At 37.5% G+C, this 20010-nt stretch overlaps 1 protein-coding gene across 1 annotated transcript in view; it reads right to left on the bottom strand.

Moving 5' to 3' along the window:
* chm (CHM Rab escort protein) overlaps positions 1-20010 on the bottom strand; it is an 84290-nt gene that overhangs the window by 27113 nt on the left and 37167 nt on the right. Inside the window, exon 9 of the mRNA XM_052021204.1 lies at positions 2211-2288. Coding sequence (XP_051877164.1) covers positions 2211-2288 — 78 coding nt within the window. The remainder of the gene's footprint in view (positions 1-2210; positions 2289-20010) is intronic.

Raw genomic sequence — 20010 nt, 5'->3', positions numbered from 1 at the left:
GTTGAGTAGCTGTTGAAAAGGCAGATGATTGCAGGGTGGGGAAGTAGGTATCAAGTGGATTCTGAAGGAGGAGGAGTGGGGGGGGAAAGACCAATTTGGACAGAGGGCAGAACACATCAACTACAAAACACTCAGGACATTCAATGAAAATGGAACATTCAAAACACCTGCCCAGACAATTTAGACTCTCCATCAATAGCCTAGGTAAAGTGGATTCCTAAACAATTGCAATATTGACTCCAATCCTACTTTAATCTTATTCTCACTAGCAGACCTGGCATGAGAACATGTTGGTGTAACTTGCTAGCAAACATTTGCTACCATTCATCCTCAAGTACAAGATGACTTTCACCTCTCCCCACTTTTGTCCCTCCAGAATTGGAATACACTCCAGAACTTGGGCCCATGTATTTAATGGCTGTGAATGATACCAATGAAACTTGATAATGGGCAAGAGATCAGAGGGTTGGCAAGCTGAATGAGATAACAGGGATAAGGAGAGTATTAGCCACAGAGGAATTTGAACACAAGGACAAAACCACAAAATTTGAATTTGAGATGGAAATCAGAGAGTGGATGATGAGAGACTATCAAAGGAAGTATTAGAATAATTGACTGCAGGTAACAAAGACCTTTATGACTGATTTAGCAGCTAACAGGCTGTGGCAGAAATTGAGATGCAAGATATTCTGGTGGCTAGGTAGACTGTTTTGGTGAAGCATCAGACAATACAGGAACATCTTCTACAATATACCAGATATTTAGTATATAACACACATCTCAAGTATTATGTCTCTTGAGGTCCTTTCCCACCCTCCTTCCTCTCCATCATATTTTATCAGTGTTGCTAAATAATGACTTGGAACATCCTAGGTAATTGCTACCAAAATATTAAGTCACACATGCAACTTTCACTTCCTGTGCATATTTGTTTCACTGATCATAAATTTTGTGCACTTTCTTAATGGACTTAAAGCAAAACAGAAGCAGGTCAGTACTGAAGAATGTAGGGAAAATAAATCAGAAGCAAGTATCCAGAAAAATGCCAATGATAAACTTCTATAGACTTACAAATGTAAACCAATCTGGAATAGCCACTCACAAAAAACTATCAAGATGAAAGAATTTAATTGTGCTCAGTGTTTATCATCTCAATTACTTCCTCCAATAGAAAATATTTGAGAGTGTAATTGGTATAGGTTTGAGTCAGGCTTTTCACCTCTATCAGAGTAGATGGTGGGAGTGTCCTAAACAGCAAATCACCCTATCGTCTTTCCACATTTGTAAGCACTGGTTCTGATAATATACAAAACACTGCATGAATGCCCACATTTGGATTATAATTTTAAGTGCATCCTCCAACCACCATTTTCTTTTGTGACCATCAGATGCAGTGCCATATCCCACATTCAGATTAGCCACATTAAATGCTTAAAATATTCTAATTCAGATTGGAATGCTTGATATGTTAAGGCACTCCAGTGTACAAGTGCTCTAGTCTTGATCTGATACTGTTTGGGAACAGTATCCTAAGCTGATGCACATTCCTTGGTTGTACTATTAATTTCTCAAATACTTCTCAATCATGTTAGCAGCTGATAGTCGGTACAAAATAAATCTTCCACATCAGAACAAAATGCAACAAAAAATACAATTCTTTGACAATACCACCTTGGACAAAATGGGACATTTGAACACTGGCTGAGTTTTGCCACTGTATGTAAAAGAGTTTAACTAGTGAAAAAGGGCAACCCTGCTTGCAGCAATGAACTCTGAAAATTCATTAAAGTTTTTCCCCCATTTTGGAATGACAAGCATCATCAACAGCGATTAATCTGGTGAATCTTTTGGTGAACTCAATTTATAAAATGCAACAGAGAGGCTTTTTGTCTTCAGATGAAAATCAATTAGTGTAGGTAAGGCCACATGGAAAAACTAACATCACTCATCACTAGCCCCTGGCAGCTCAAATGATTTGTCTTCCAAGCTTGGGTGATCAGGAGCTGCTGTAATATCTCAAGAAAATTAATTTTGTTTCTATATTCTAGACCGAGTTTCCTTGTTTGGTGGACCTTTACACAAATAACTTTTAATCAAGGCTGATCTTTGATTAATACCACGGGTGATCTCAGAAGAAGGCTCCTTTTTCATGTGCCCTTACTTTTCCCCAATATGCTGCATGAAAGATAGGTCATTGCCTATGTCCTTACCTTGCCGTTTCTCTGTCGACCACCAGGCATTGCACTGAATGTCGCAAACAATATGTTCCACCAAAGACTGCAGACATCCTGAAAAAAAAACCCAAATTGTAATTTTTTTCCCCTCTAACAGCAAACTTTTTTTTTGCATCTTGCATACAAATTGAAACAAGCAAATTTTAACAATAGAGTGAGGTTTCTGCATTGTTCCACAGCCAATTGTATTTCAGCTCTGAATTATTATTAGCAAGTACAGGCAATCTGGGAATTCCCAAAGGAAGAAAAAACTATGCAGAGCATTTTAAATCCAAGGTGTGCTCTACTCTCATGGAATACAAGAATTTGGAACTCCATTTTATCTGTGTGTGTGCACTACTCAAATAACTCCCTCATTAAAAAGAGTTAATCACCTTCAAAAGATGGTGAATTAAAATGATAGCTACTTGGATTGTCAGATACAAATCACAAAACAATAACTTCCGATCAAAGTAATGTTAAATCCAGTTTTTCCCTCAATGTTAGTGCTCTGTACATTTAGCGGAATGACCATATTCAACCGCAGCAAAAGCACGCATGGACTACTTTGCCACAAACATTCAAGGGCTTTCTTTTGAAAAGGTAGAATACTTGCTAAAGATAGAGAGCAACGGTTGTTTTCTCGATTTTACAGCTTTGTTAAAAATAATCTTGATTTTTTTAAAAAATCATCTGCATTAGGTTTCCTTCGAGCATGATAGTTTAGTTAAGAAGCACAACAACCTGACGAGTAACTGTATGTTTTCTAGTGTTAGACAGAACTATTTTATGGTGTACTTCAATCTGGTTACTACTTCACTACCACATCACACCCAACATATTTGCCCATTTTAATTTTATCTGTAGTAACAGTGGTAAGATCATTGATATTTGCTGTCATCACAAAGTGGACAATCAACAAGTTCTGACCTTGTGCATGCAATGTGTAACAAAATTCCAAAAGGTTCAGTCAGTAATTGCCAAATAATCAAGGGAAATAGTTCTACTGACACACATCTGTGAACTAGTTCCCTTGTAAAATACACTGAAAATCTTCATTTTGTGGTACAATATACAAAAGACATACATATTTTAACAAAAATGGGATGCAGGTCCTCCACAGGTTACGGTAGGGTTCTGTTGCTGTGAACTGTTCGTAACTCAAACAGTTTGCAAGTCGGAAATGTAACTGCGAACTGAGTTCCCCATGGTAGAAGATGCCTGTAGCACTGCAGCAGCTGACAAATCCATACCACTGGTCTTCCAAATGCCCGTATATATGGACCGTATACAAGTTGGGCATTCATAAGCTGGGAAGGACCTATAACCAAGCCATTGTTATTACTTGGCTATCTAGCACCAAAATATGTTCAATTCCCTCAAATAACCAAAATAAAATTCCTTCTTGGGTTAGGTTTCAACTTCCAACTTAATCTTATGTGAATATTCAAATATTTAATACTCAGTAAAATGTCAAACAGTTATAAATTGCTGTTCAATTCTTGGTATGCAATCAATGAGAATTCTTGGTAATGGAATCAATGGTAGTAGGGCAGACACAGTAGTATAGTGGTTAGTGCACAGCTTTACAGCGCCAGCGACCCGGGTTCAAATCCGGCCACTGTCTGTAAGGAGTTTGTACGTTCTCCCCATGTCTGCGTGGGTTTCCTCTGGGTGCTCCGGTTTCCTCCCACATTCCAAAGACGTACAGGTTAGGAAGTTGTGGGCATGCTATGTTGGCGCCAGAAGCGTGGTGACACTTGCAGGCTGCCCCCAGAACACACTATGCAAAATGTAAGTATTTCACTGTGTTTCGATGTATGTGTGACCATAAATCTTACCTTATCTTAATGGTATGCCACGTAACAAAATGGAGGGTCCTCTCAATTGAACAATAATACCTCACAATAATTCTGTGTTTACTACAACCAGAACCCTCATGGACAGATGTACTTGGGACAAAATACATCAAGGATCATTAAGGTGGTTTTCCCCTCACCACTTACCTCAGTCTTGTAATTACATGCTCAGGTCTTGGCCAACTTAAATCAGTAAAGTGGAGCGACTAAGCTACTGCTGGTCTTAGAGCCGAAGTTCTTCACCAGAGAACATCTTATGCCTTTGCTACCAAGTGGCGTTTTACAGCAGATTAAAATCAGATGTTAAGAGAATTTTAACTAACAGTAGCTGCCAAGTCAGCTTGATGGCACCACAGCTGTTTGGCACTAGTAATTTCCCTGACTTGATGCCTCATAATAAAACAGTCAAAAAACTAAAAGTTCCCATCACAGATCAATTCCTTGAGGAAGTTACCTCATGGACAGTGAGCATTGTCACTGCCCAGTGAATAAGCACAAAAGTTGTATGATTTCTGGAGCAGATAGATACCTGTTACAGATTCACAATGATCCTCAAATGCTTCTGCTTTATGCTTACAAGCACATTTTAAAGTAAAAGGCTCCTAGATCAAACAGCAAACATGAAGAAAACAGGTCAGATCAATTAAATATTTTGTCTTTAAAGGAATACAACTCTAGCAGAATATATTGCACATTGAATAGTAAACTGTGCTTGCCCTAATAAAGCAGTGTAGTCAAGCATGGGAGGGCTGTTAATAATTTTGATTGATTTGAAATCTGCAGGCCTTGATGGGGGCAGGGGGTTCACAATTAATAATGTGAGTTGGAAATAGCAGAACCTAAAGCAACACAAAAATACTACAAACCTTTCAATAATCTAATTAAAGCATTTGTTGGAAGCTTTATGCAACAATTATATACAGCATTTGCCCAAGATGGGATTTGCTCACCCGCTTGAGTCATACTGTCCTGTCCAGGAATGTTTAATAAACCATAGACAGCCACTGATCCTCAAACTAAAAAAAAAAATCCATCATGAACGTGACTACATTGCAACATTTGTTATGACATTACATAATTGGTCAATATGGGATCAATTTTTACAATCTAATCTCATTGCAATGACAAAACTATTTAAGGATGTAAATTATTATGAAAGCTCTCAAAAAGAATGATAACAATGTTTCCAATAAATGTTTAGGTGGTGGATTATGTTGGTATCATACACAGAAGGAGCTGGATGCAAGTCACATCATAATAGCCATGATCTTCGGTTATCTTTTCAATAAAATGTTGATACTAATCATGAAGTGGAAAGTGCAAACTTTCTAGATATTAAAATCTAGATATTAATCAAAATCTTAAACTTTTGCTTTTAATCAATGTTGTCTTCAACTATGACAGCTCACATTCATGTGGGAAGTGAAATACCAGGTCATTATAAGGTAAAAGGCTACCATGCAAGAAAAGCAACTCCAAGTTTTGGGAGTTTGATTTCTAATTAAGTATTCTGGATTTGAATATTAACTTCCAAGTCATAGCAAGGATGCTGCTGGTCAACACAGAAGTTAGAAATTTGAATACATAACTAATAACATAAATGGAAAACCATATGTCAAATATTGTGATTGCAGTAACTGAAAAGCCAAAAATACTGAAAATATTGTGCAGCTTAGGCAGCATCTGCTGAGACAGAAAAGGAGTTCATATTTTGTGTTAATAAAGGTAGGAGCAACAAGGTGGAATCCAGGAAAAATTAAATAACCAAAAGGTTGCTGCTGGCGAAGTCTTCAACATTCATTAAACACCAGTTAAACTGTAGAGCAGGGAATATATCAGGTTATAGGTAAACTGATGTTAGTGAGACAATTGTTTCTGTTGATGACCCACTGCACCTATTAGCTATCTGGTTTTGAAATACATCTCACTTCACATGATGGTATGCCAAATAACAAAAATGAAGGGTCCTCGATAATTTAAAAAAGTGGAACAGGCCTCTCAATAAATCTTATGTATACTATAACCAGAACCCTCATGCACTTGAGACAAAATATATCGTCAAGGACCATCAAGGTGGTTTTCTCCTCATCGCTTACCCCAGTCTTATAACTACATGCTCAGGTCTCAGACAGCCCAAATCAGGCCAAAGCCACTGCTGGTCTTGGACCTGAAGTTCCTCACCAAAGAGTATTCTATGCCTTTGCTACCAAGTGACGTTTAACAGCAGATTAAAATCAGATGTTAATTAAGAGAATTTTGATGGGCCGACACAGCTGGCGATGCCTTTCTACTTACTGAATAGATGTCTAATTCAACAGTGGGTGGACCATTCAATTTTACTAATTTTTGTATACGTTTGATGCATCCAAAAGACCTTAAGCCATTTTCAGGGAGATAGAACTATTTAACTATGTTACAAATTGAAATGAATTGTGGTGTTCCGCAGAGAGACTACCATATTTTGATGGGTCTCTCCAGAGTCAGAGACAGAGATGGACAACGTGGAGGTGGAGAGATGGAACTTAGGAGCAAAGTTGATGGAATTTGAGTTGAGTGGAACAATAAATCTGCATGTAATGACAATTAATAGAAGTGCATGATTGCACTGTATGTGTATATACACTTTAGACAAACCTAGTAACACTTAATTTCTGGTTGAGAATGTATGCATTGCAATGGTCTTCATATGTGGAGGGGGTGGAGAAATAGTGCTCTAAGCTTGCATCATGTTTAAGACCTTTTAAGGATCAATTACTATAACCTCCTACCTCCCCAATAATGCTCTTGCAGGCATCTGTTGATTCCTACTCAAAGTCAATTCTACATTAAGCAAAGATTCACATAATATCGTTCAGTAGTCAGAGACAGTTAACTTCCCTCTAATGGCTGATAAAAATCACAAGTGAAAGAAGATCTAATAGTCTCTTGATATTTTATTAATGGAAAATGATACTAGCATAAAAATACAATAAAACCAAATCAAATAGTCGTTTAAAATGTCAATGTTGCTATCATATTTTACCTTTTCAGAACCGTGTGCATGTAATTGGAGGTCTTGTTTTATTCTCGTTTCTGAAATTCTGGAAAACATCTAGTTTTACTGTAAACGTGTACAAACTGCTGATCGGTACTAAGAGCCAAAAAGGAGTATCTGACCCACAGCCCCAAGATGCAGCTCAATAATTGTGAGGAGTAATTGAGCAGTTTCATTCTGGCATTCTGCACTGTGATTACATACCAGTTACACAACTCAAAAATTTTGCATACCTTGTCCATGCCAACTATGAGCTTAAAAAGGAGAAAATGTTCCAAAGAAATTGTATTTTAGTCCCATATACGTCAGCTTTATTACTCTCAAAATTAGTCAGTCACATACTCTCAGTACACTCTATTTAGTCTTTTGTATTTTTCCTATTTTATCCTACTTCAAAGTCACAAAAAGCACAACTTATTTTCCCCTGTACATCAAAATGAAACACTGCCAAACAAAATGTTCAGTGATTTGCAGTCAAATGTGATTTAAAACTCACTTGAAGATGTGAAATTTACCTTTATGCACTTCCACCATCAGCCCATCTTTGAGTTCAACTTAAACTACCACCATTGTGTCAATGTGAAAGAAGAGGGTATATCATTAAAAGTTAACTGAGCTATCTGATCCAGTGTACAAGTCGCTCTAACTTATGATTGCACAATTCCAGTCTTATTTTCTTTTCACGATAAAACTCAGCTACTCCATTGAAAAAAAAAATTCCGTTTGGTGAAAAATGCACGAGTTTGAAATACTACCTGCTCTATTTAGCAGAATATCTTTCTTCACTTCAGTGGATTTTTATTTCTGACATTTAATTTCTATCATGGTTTAAATTGATACATTAAGATTTGTGGGTGTATTCTGTTAATTCAAAGTCTTACATTCAGCATTTCTTACAGCTAAGGTAATTGTAAAATTGCCCATTGCTTATTAAATTTCCTGGACCAACATTTTCCTCCATACAATAGGATTAACTTTGCCCCAGGCTTGGGCTGGAGTTCTGATTCACCTGCAAAGCCAAATGTTCTCATTGATGATTCTTTCCCCCCACACCCTTCTGCATGTGTAAACACAGTGAACCTCATGGCTTTGAAAGTAATTTGAAATTTCCCTTCTACTATCTCTTCCATCTGCTAACCACTCCTCTGATAACCCACAACGAAACTCAAGAGAAATGCCAATGCTCGTGTTAAAACTCCTTTCTCCCTCCCAACATACCACCTCCCTCAGTCCTAATTCTACCTCCCATTGCCAAACCATCTGTGTTGAATCTGCCGAAGCTCCAGCACTTAGTACAATATTTAAAGTTGTAGAAATTAACCTGCTACTTAAGGTGCAAGCCATGGCCCAAGTTCATTGCATGATCTCCATTAGCTCAATGTCGCCACACCAACATTCTACTTTAATTTCTACCAGACATATCATTACCCCAAAAATTGGTCCAAACCTGCCTCTACAGATAAAGCATGAACAAATAGGAAAAAAACTATCCAAATGAGATTGTACTTTGAAAAATACAAAAGGAAAACTAGAATTTAGTTTTATCACATTACAATATGACAGTTTAAAATAACTTTAATTACATTCACTTCAGTACAAAAATGTTGCCAACTTTTTACTATTTGTGTTATAATAGCACTTCTACCACTTTACTTCCAGTAATATGGAAACAGTTGAAATATAGCAATTTTCAGAAACTCAATATCAGCTAATGTGCATTAAAAGCATCTATGCCTGATAGCTCCAGTTTTTGTATTTTCTTAGGAAGATGCTGGTTACTGGCTTTAAACTCTTATTTACAGCAGACATTGCAATGAAATGAAATTTAGAAGCAGAATAAACAACTGCTCCTATTTTACACATTTAGCATGAATGATCAAAGCTCAAGTTATACCTCTCCACTCACAGTAAAACCAATCCCAGATGAAAAATGCAATTCTCACACCCAAAGAGTAGCATGCGTTTTTCTTCTTGGGCTTGCTGAGCAGGTACTTTTAAAATGGAACAAGGAATTTATGGTGGAAATGTACGCAGTTTAGGGGTAACTGTGCAGTATTGAAGCCATTGCACGATGGAAGAATGTGCATTAAATCTCCACCAGTTGAATCCTTCACCAATATTACAGGTCGGGACTGATATTGTAAAATGAGTTACATAATTTATTTTAGAATGCCATTGCTCTTAATTGGCTACATAAATTTCCTGTACCCATTTGGAGACTATTATTTTAAATAGCTCACCTGGCATATCAACCACCAGCTGGTACCAACCTCATTATGAAATATGAATCTATCAAATTCATACTTAAGATAGTAAATGAGTCAGAATATGCACTACAAGCTGCCATTCACCTCAGGTACGAAACTCTTCAGCTGCATGTGGTAATCTACATGGATCGAACAGAGAGTTAAATATATCTACAAATCCTACAGGAAAGGAAAAGCAGAAATGTCTTAAATGGTAATTATAAAAAAGGGACCCCAAAAACAAAAAGTAACAAAAAGTCAAAAAAAAATTCAGCTCTAAAAATAGGAAGGACATTTAAGGAAAGATCAAAACTAAAAAAAACACAAATATGCTGAATGATTGCTGGGCAAGATGAGAATTTTTTTTATATAGAGGTTCCAATTTTTGTGTTCTGTAAAATGTTTAAGAAATTAGTTAAAGAAAGCTTAGCTTTATACTTGTTGACTTGCAGTCTGAGAATTTTTCCACCAGTTCATCTAGTTTGGTGTTAAAGCAACTACTGGGCATCAAAAACATGAATGAACTAACTTCCAGCAGCAACCTAGAAAAAGGGAAGCCCAGATCACAGAGCATTAGACTTTTATGGGAGCCTTAATCAGAGGTCAGTGATGAGCAGCTAGTATTATCACCTTGCTACCAACTGCAATATCCAGGTAATCCTCCCTCTGCATTTAGTAGGCCACGATAGTCTACTAAATGCAGAGGGAGGGTTCAAGAAAAGCTTATTTGTTGGGCTAGAACATATATATAAAAATTACATGACATTGATCAGTTTATGAACTGCTCACATCACCAGAAAAAAATAGGATTCTGCAAACTCAACTAACGCAAGCAAATGTTGATCTCCTTAACTAGACTCAATGACTTACATACACGGGAGGATTGTGAAAATTAAAAATAGTTGAAATCAATGACAAAGCATGCACAGAAATAGTAGTAAATTTAGAAACACTAGCTTATGGCAGAGAGAAATGAAGTAAAAACAAATCAAATTTAAACGTTTTAATATTTGCAACAATTCAAAACTGAAAGAGGGATTTCAGACTTGCAATAGCTAACTTTCAGCATCACAGATGGCCAATGACATATTGACTGGACACTTAATATTATGCAAGTTGAGTTTTCATCTACTGTGTAAGTTCATGGCATTCAATACCTCGAGTAGTGCCATTCATTTGAATGAAACTTCAGTTGTATGTGTTACTCTAATGGATCAAACATGTAACATTTTGCCGTCTTTGGATACACATTTAACCACGTATCTAGAAATGTCAAACCAGGGAGAATTAGTACAGAGAAGGTAGCTCAACTTCTAATATGAGCTGAATAAAAGCAAAACAATGAGTGAAATGTAACAAATTAGCTTGAAGAACTGACTAAAGTACTTTCCCAATGATGTTGACAATCAAAAGGAAAAAAGGTCTGCCCACATGACATACTTTTCACTTCTCTTTCAGGTTGATCATAAATGTGTTGCTGTTCATAAAATGAAGGAAACTCAATGTCCAACTTCTGCACAGCAAGCTCTAACAAACACCGAAGTGAAAACATTCAGACAATCTGCTTACAGTTGTGCTGATTACGGGCTAAGTACTGGCCAAGACACACTGCCCTTCAAAATATACGTAACAAATTTGACACTCAAGACGTTCAGCTAATAGTGAGCAGCCACCAAAGTCAGTAACATGTTGAACAACACACCAAGATAGTAAAAACCCAGAGGAAACTGACCAACCTCTGCTATGTTATGCTCAAGCTACACCTTGAATGCAATGTATAGTCCTAATTGTTGAAAACAAAGCTAACATTTGGAAAGCATGGCCAGAGAATTTTGACCAATTTTGAAGTATTGAGGCAGTGTTAGGAGAAAAGATGGTAGCAAAAGGCAATCCTGAACAAAAAGGCAATCCAAGTGGAGTTTCAAAACAGCTGAATGAATGGTGATAGGCATTCTACTTGAAGTAGCTTAAAAACAGGAAGTGTTCTTTAAGCGAGTAGTTTACAGCTGATGGATGGGCAGACAAACCTTTTACCTTAGTGCCACTTTCCTGCACTAACCTTATATCCCTCAACTTCCATAATATCGAAAAATCCATTGATCAGACTTGAACATACTCAGTGACCAAGTTGCTTCAGTGCTCTTTGGTAAAATAATTTCAAAAGATTCATTACACTGAGTGAAGAAACTTCATCTCTAAATGGCAAACCCCTTATTTTGAGGCTTTGAACACAAGACACACCAGCCAGGGGAAACATCTGCCTATTGACACTGTCCACTAAATATGTACACAAAGTTTCAAGTGAGAACTCCATGCTCCCATACTAGTGCAGTAAAACCCAGCATTCTTAGTTGTCTTCCTTTTACATGCATGTTGAACTTTCATTGACGTGTAGACAATTATATTCAGGTTCCTCAAATCTCAACTCTTCAAGTCACTCACCATCTAAAAAATATTCTGGCTGTTTTCCATCCCCCCACCACCCCCACCCCCCCAAAAGTTGACCTCATTCCTCCCTCACCACCATTAGATTCCAGCCATTATGCTTTCAGCCATTCTTAGCTGGTGTGCATTTCTTCAAGGAGACGAGACTGCGGATGCTGGAATCTGGAGCAAAAAACAATGCTGGAGGAACTCAGCAAGTCAGGCTGCAGCCATGGAAGGGAAATGGACAGTTGGCATTTCAGGTTGAGACCCTTCACCTGGACCATCGACTGTATAATTCTCTCCACAGATACTGCTTGACCCCCTGAGTTCCTCCAGCATTTTGGTTTTTGCTACATCTCTGCATCCTCTTCATAACCCACACTTCTAGCCACTTTAGAATCAGAAAGTTTGAATATATTATATTTGATATCCTCATCCAAATCATTGATATAGATTTGAACAACCAGCACCAATTCCTTCAACTAAAAAGTCTGAGATACAGCATGGGAAATCAAGTAGAATATTTTAAACTTCCAAGCCTCCTGAAATTCAAGTCATGTACAGAGTCTGACAAAACCCTGACTAGGTTGCCAAAATGTCTGCTTTAAAAAAAGCAAATTGTAACAGTGGCAAGCACCAATTACTTTCACACATCAAGCATTTATTACCCATCCCTAATTTCACAGGTCAAAGAAAAAACCTTTTTTTTAAATCTTCACTTGTTTCCTGTACCTTTTTGCTTTCAATGAACCAAGAGTGCACTAGAACAAGACCAAGTAAAGGATGAATGGCAAAAAAACAAAAAATCTCTGCCAACTAGAGATGCAAACAGAATTATAGCAAAAAGATTATTAATCCACTTCTAGTATGAATTGAATACTTTCTCTTATGGCATAAACTTGACAGGCTGAATGACCTCCCTCAATGTTGAAATAAATACAAAAATGAACCAGACACTAACAAAGTTAATACTTTACCTTTTGCTCTATGAATTACTGCATAGCTTAAATTGGATGTGTTGTACATCTTAGGGCATGCAGTCAATGAATGTATTCACATAAGCGATAAGAAAAAGAAATTAATGTAAAACATTGAGATGTCCCAAGGGTCTGAAAAGCTGAGAAGCAACTGCATGGAACAGGAACAGGCCCTTTAGCCCATGATGTCTGCATGGAACATGACACCAAATTAAACCAAATCTCTTCTGCCTGTACCCAATCCATAATCGCTCTATTCCTTGCATATTTGAGTTTCTATCCAAAAGCCACCATTCTACTTGCTTCCACCACTACCCCGGCAGCCCTTTCCAGGCACTTACTACTTTCCACATTAAAAAGACTTGCCCCGCATATCTCCTTTAAACTTTCCCCCTCTCACCTCCAATGCATGTCCTCTAGTATTTGACATTTCTACCCTGAGAAAATGATTCTGACCATCTATCCCATCTATGCCTCTCAATTTTATAAACTTCTATTAGGTCTCCCCTCAGCATCCAACACGCCAAAGAAAACAACTGAAGTTTGTCTAACCTATCCTTATAGCTCATACCCATCCATCCAGGCAGCATCCTGGTAAACCTCTTCTGAACCCTTTTCACAGTCTCCACATCTTTCCTGTAACAGGGCAACCAGAACTGCACATAATACTTCAAGTGCAGCCTAACCAAAGTTTTATATAGCTGTAGCATGACTTCCTGATATTATACTCAATGCAAATTTCTTTTTCTTCATGGAATATCAGAACTTGACCTTTAGTTTTAAAAGAATTACACAGGCCAAATAAAATTCCAAGCTCATATGCCAGCGTTACCCATTAAAGCCGAAAAAGAATAAACATTTGAACTTGCTGCATTCAGCAACTATGAAAATTCCATTAAAATATAACCCTTCCCAAGCAGTCCATTATCAAATTAAACTTGAGATTTGTTATATTTCAACTAAAGATATAAAGCACTAATATGCTACTAAAAAAATACTTCCATATAACTAGGATTGCAACATGCCCTCAGAGCTGGTATAAAAGCTGGACACCACTCATTTCAATAATTAGCACCATTTCCGAGACAAATGAGGAGAGTAGGCAACAGCTCAAGTTTCTCTCCCCCACCCCTCATAGTGGGCATAAAACACATTTTCTTTTATACAGTTATGAAAAATAAGGTCATTCCAAACTTCTATTAGAGCATATTGACATTTGTTATTTTTCCCCAGATTTAATACCAGCTTAAATAAATCATTTATAGCATGGCATTAATGTACCTGTGCACTATAGGTTTTGTGTGTGAATAGTTATCATTTAAGATTCTGTTAGAAGCGATTTTAGGACAGTCATTTTCATCTACTATTAAAAGGTGATCAACTTCTATTCTATTCTAACCATAGGCGCTGCTTGCCTAACCAACTATTTCCAAAATAATTTACTTTTATTTCACATTTCCAGTTTCCTCAGTACCGACTTAAAGCTAGGCCCACATACACATCCTATCTTCAAATACCTGAACTAAGTGGGCCAGTCAGCCATTTCAAAAGGTCACAAAGAGTCAGTCATACTGCTGTAGGTCTGGGGTCACTTCTAGGCCAAACTGGAAAGATGACAGATTTCCCTGTCTTAAGGTTTATATGACGATCTACTAGTATTATAATCCCATTACTGATACTTGCCTTCTACCCCAGATTTATTCGATTAATTGAATTTAAATTCTATAGCTACCAAGGAAGGATTCAAACTAATATCCAAGCGTCTGGACAGTTTAGTAGTTATTTAACCAGGATGTTACTACATCATGTGGTGGCAAATGGAACACAAAGGCAAAGAATCCTAAATTGGAGCTAGAAGTGCTATCAACAAGCATTTCTCCACTGACCGACTCCCATCCCTTTAGGGTTGATGGAAATCTGGAAGCCACTCTTCCTCTCTCAAATGTCTACAATGCCAAATAAAAAGAAATTTAAGATAAATTGATTTTCTTGGGTTAAGCCTGAACAATTTTATCTTCTTAATTATTAACAATTAATAGACTACAAAACAGGTAGAGATCTGGATATGCTTGACCAACAGGTTAGATGCACTAACTGCAGCATCAGATATATACTCAGGAGGATGAAAGTACAGCTTCTTTGATTCAAAGATCCGAAGCTAATCGGTCACTAACGTGAGCAGGCAGGTTTTCTTCTATGAAGTTAATGACTACAGAACGGCTCATAGGTTTTCACTTTTACCATCAAGATTTAAACTGAACCACTTGCACCACCAAAGAAATAAAGGTCATCTCCATTACCCTCTGCAGTAGTAAATCAAAGACAACCAATCTTAATCATATACAGAAAATAGCTCTGATAATTGTGGTCTGTACAGGAGTTGCGAGGAACCTTTTCATGCTATTAACCCTAAAAAGTAGTAATGTCATTTGAAATATCCAACTAACTGCTACCATCACTAATGTGCATTCATTTGCTGAAAAAGAGGATGCTTAAACTGTATTTGTTCTCACCTTTAACCTTCCAGTATCAAATCATATTATGACTAAATTAACAACTGCAAAAACTTCAGACCTCGCATCATACTGCTTCATATAGTCCTTAAATGCCATTTCAGTTCCTATCAAGACAAATCAGTGAAAGCAATTTTTAATGCAGCTGCTAAACAATAAGACCCATTAATAGCTGAACTCTGACAGCACTATACATGATGATTTATGGTTCTGTATATAATTTGATTATTCTATTAATTCTGCTGATTACTGTTTCTGCTAATACAGTGAAGGTCACTTCCAAAATAAATCTTCATTACACACTTACATTAATGGAGAGAAAATACTGCCTCTAACTAGTTGTTTTTCTTAATTAAAAGCTAACATAACAAGAACTAAATAGGCTTGAGGGCATTTTTTGCTTCTGTTAGAGCTAGGATTTTTTTTTGTTAAATATCAGAGTGGAAACTATTTCAACTTAAACTACATTGGCCAAAAAAATAGAAAAGATAAAAGTCCATGCAACTCATTACCTGCAAATTGTTAACTATTTTATTAAAATGCATAAAAGACCAAGTTAAAACATTTGTTTTTCATTGAAACAAACTAGCAATAAATAAAATTGATTGAATGGAGAAAAAACTTAGCAAATAATTTAAAATTATTTCTGGTCACCTTGAAAAGATTCAGACAAACAAGGCTAAGACAAAACTACTTAGATAATGCTAACTGCTGAAGCAAAAATGATGTATGGGTCTGCATATTGCATTTTTAAGTTCAATGACAAAACTAATTGGGATTAACTATTTTCAATGTGTATTATTCAATTCAAGATGTTGATAAAAAGTGTACCTGTTCAAATGCCCTCAATTTGTATCCCACAATTCAACCCAATTTCATTTTGCCTGTTCAAAAAACAAAACAGAATAATTTTACTTTTTATTTAAACAGAATTATCCCAACTCAATTCTTTTTGGGAGATGGTAACACTGCTTAATAAATATTTATTGGCTAGAAACTGACTTCCAGCTCTTCTGCCAATACAAAAAGGATTACATTTGAAAAATCACCTCCACACTCTGACTATTAACAGGTATCAGTTAATTTGTTGATAATGGAATATACTTCAACATTTTGCCATTAATATTTTCAATGTTAACTTTCTTAGTACTGTTTTGAAAACAAATCTCATTTGAGGATATCCTAGCCTATTTTTAGCCTAGTATATCCTGTACCAGGCCCCTCTATCATCCCAAATAAGGCAATTACAGCTTTGCTGTCACCAGAAGCAATTTTATAAACACTGAACTACAATCCTGCCAGTCGGACCCAGAAAACATGCAAATTTAACAGCCTGTAGGAACATTTCCTGCAGTTGAATTTTTAATGACTACTCATTGAGCAGTTGCAGGGGCTATTTGGTTGTGCTGCCAGCTTGGAGATACCTGTAAATGGCATCACTGGGAACAGCCTAGCAAGGAGACCATATTCAAAAGTCTGGATGTGGATAGCAAGGACATCTACATTATATAGCTTACATCTACAAAAAAATGATTTTCTGCTGAAAGAATGCCAATCTGTTCCCTTCCAAGGAGCCTTTCATTGTATTGAGGAAAAAAAATCCATTGGTTCCATTAAAAATGATAAATATTAACTGGCAACTTGAAAGCTGCAGATGGAGATCAGTTTTATTAAAAGTATCCATTCAATTGAAAACAATTTAATACTTCTGTAGAGTTAACTTCTTTGCAGTGGATGACAATTTAGAATTTTACTTCCTCCTGCAAAGATTCCATAATATTTTTCCAAGTTACTGTCTTGTTATATTTGGTCTGACAATATGCATTTCTTTAATTTCCCCTGTGGATTCCCCTCTATCAAAGTGGACAGAGCCATTGACCATATTACATCGATTTTCCATACTTTTGCTTACCCCCTCTCCTTCCAGAAAGGGCAAGGATCGAGTTCCTCTGGTCTTTGCCTCGCACCCTACGAGTCTGTGTTCTGTGTACAACCCTTTGCAATTTTTGTCGCTCTCTTTGACAAAATCCCACCACCAAACACATTTTCCCTTAATCTTTAAGCATTTCAAAGCAACCATTCTCTCCACAACTCCCTGGTCTGCTCTTTCATATCCAAAGTCTCCTTGCCTTATTACACTTTCCCCATGCAACTACAGGAGATGCAATACCTGCCCTTATTTCATCCTCTCCACCTTTCTAGGAACATAAAGTGTCCTTCACAGATGAGGTAGTAATACACTTCCATTTCTTCCAATCTTGTGTACTGTTTCAGTGCTCATGATGCAGTCGCATGCAGATTGGGTGACTGCTTTGCAGAGCACCTTTGCTCAGCCCACATTGCAATCCAGAGCTTCCAGCTGTCTATCATTTTAATTTCCCATTACAGTCTGATCCATGTGGACTCTTGCACTGTTTGACAAGGCTCAATGCAAGCTTAAGGATCATCTTCTGTCCTGGACTCTTCAGGACTCAATAATGAAATTCAGCAATTTCAGGCAATTTATTTTCTGTTTATACTAGAACTGTACAGAGTCAGAGTCACAGCAGAGATATCTTTCAACACACCATGCTTATGCCAACCATCAGGTAGCTAACTACATACCAACCCCTTATACCAGCATTTGGTCCATAGCTCACTATGCCTTGGTGATTCAACTACTTGTTCAGATGCTTCTTAAAATGTTGAGTACCTGCCTTCCCCCACCCTCAGGCAGTACGTTCCAGATTGCAGTCTCTGGGTTAAAAAAATCTTTCTTTGATCCCCTCTGAACGTCTTGCTCTTCTGCTTAAACCCATGCTCTCTGGTCTCAGGCTAGCAAAAAGAAACCTTTCCCTGTGGCACAGATAGAGATGTCTATCTGCACATCTCATAATTGACTTGGCCAGATCCCCTCTCAGCCTCCTGCTCAGTAAAAACAAAACCAACCTATCCATTCTCTCTTATCTGAAAACATCCCATTCCAGGCAAAATCCTGGTGAATTTCCTTCGCACCCTCTCCAGTGGAATGACATCCTTCCTAGTGCTGACCAGACCTCCACACAATGTTCAAGCTGTAGACTAACCAGTGTTTTATAAAACCGTACTAAGATCTCCCTGCACTTATATTCTATGTCCCAGCAAATATTCAGATTTCTCTCCATTGATACTGTCCGATCTGCTAAGCATCTCTTGCTGCTTTGCATTTCATAGCATTTACATTTTTCTCTCTAAATGACCTGTTTAAATCTACCAATCAGATGGCTTCAAAAAAAAAACCCTTGGCAATCCTACTTCCACCCTTTCAAAGATATTCCATGCCCCATCCATCCCCTCTCCATCATTTTTGCAATGCAAAACTAATTTGTTTCCTTTCCCAAATCTGATGTAGTATACAACACAAACAGTTAAGTCTTTCCACAGATGCTGCTTAATCTGCTGCTCATTTCCAGTATTTTTGTCCCAGATTTTCAGCAAATGCAGTTTCTTTTAATTTCACATTACTAGCAGGAATCAATACAATTTTTAAATGAAGATCTGTTACAAAATTCAACATGACAATGCTTCAAATTAGATTAAAGCAGCAAGCATTTAGATTCACCAGCCCACTTCTCTAATGATGAATGTACAGCATTGCTGTGTTAGTATACTGTTAAAGTCCAAATATCAGCAAGCCTTTTGAATGCCATGCCATTAATTTCAGAAGCTACCTGCAAAACACAAAAAATACATTATATCCTGTTGGCAGTCCCTTCATCAGAAAGACTGCAGTGATTCAAAGTGGCAGCTCATCATCACTTTGTCAATTAGCATGGCCTTGTCGGTCATGTCACAATCCCAAAAAGTGAACAGTAAAAATATCACACTCAATTCAGACCATACTAAATATAAAGTTAACAAAAATAATAAATCTGATGGAAATGAAGTCAGTAATAGAACAGTAAGCACAGTACGGTCCCTTCAGCCTCAGACGTTGTGCCAACCTATATAAACTTTCTCCATGATAATTCTAACCCTTCCTTCCTACACATTCCATAACCCTCCATTTTTCTTACATCCATGTGCCTCTCTCTTTTAAATTTCCCCATTGTATCAGCTTCTACCACCACTGCCGGCAGTGCATTCCAGGCACCCACCACTCTCTGTGTAAAGAACCTACCTCTGACATCTCCCCTAAACTTTCTTCCTCTGACAGTAAACTGATGTCCTCTGGTATTGGCCATTGCTGCCCTGGGGAAAAGGTGCTGGCTGTCCACTCTATGACCCTCAATTTTTTACACCTCTATCAAGTCACCTCTCATCCTGCTTTGCTCCAAAGCGAAAAGCCCTAGCTTGCTCAACCTTTCCTCATAAAACACGCTCTCTAATCCAGGCCGTATCCTGGTAAATCTCCTCTGCACCCTCTAAAGCTTCCATATCCTTCCTATAATTAGGCAACCAGAACTGAACACAATACTGCAGGTGTGGTCTAACCAGAGTTTACAGAGCTGCAACATTACCTCGCGGCTCTTGAACTCAATCCCCCCACGAAAGGCCAGCATGCCGTATGCCTTCTTAACCACTACCAACTTGTGCAGCAACTTTGAGGAATCTATGGACTTGGACCCCAAGATCCCTCTGTTCTTCCACACTGCTATGAATCCTACCATTTACCTTGTATGCCGCCTTCATGTTAGTTCTTCCAAAGTGTACCACTTTACACTTGTCCAGATTGAACTCCACCTGCCACTTCTCCACCCAAAAATCATAAAATCATAAGCAT

This window comes from Pristis pectinata, chromosome 8 (assembly GCF_009764475.1).
Source record: "Pristis pectinata isolate sPriPec2 chromosome 8, sPriPec2.1.pri, whole genome shotgun sequence".
NCBI lineage: Eukaryota > Metazoa > Chordata > Chondrichthyes > Rhinopristiformes > Pristidae > Pristis > Pristis pectinata.
This window is presented reverse-complemented; position numbering and strand designations above follow the sequence as displayed.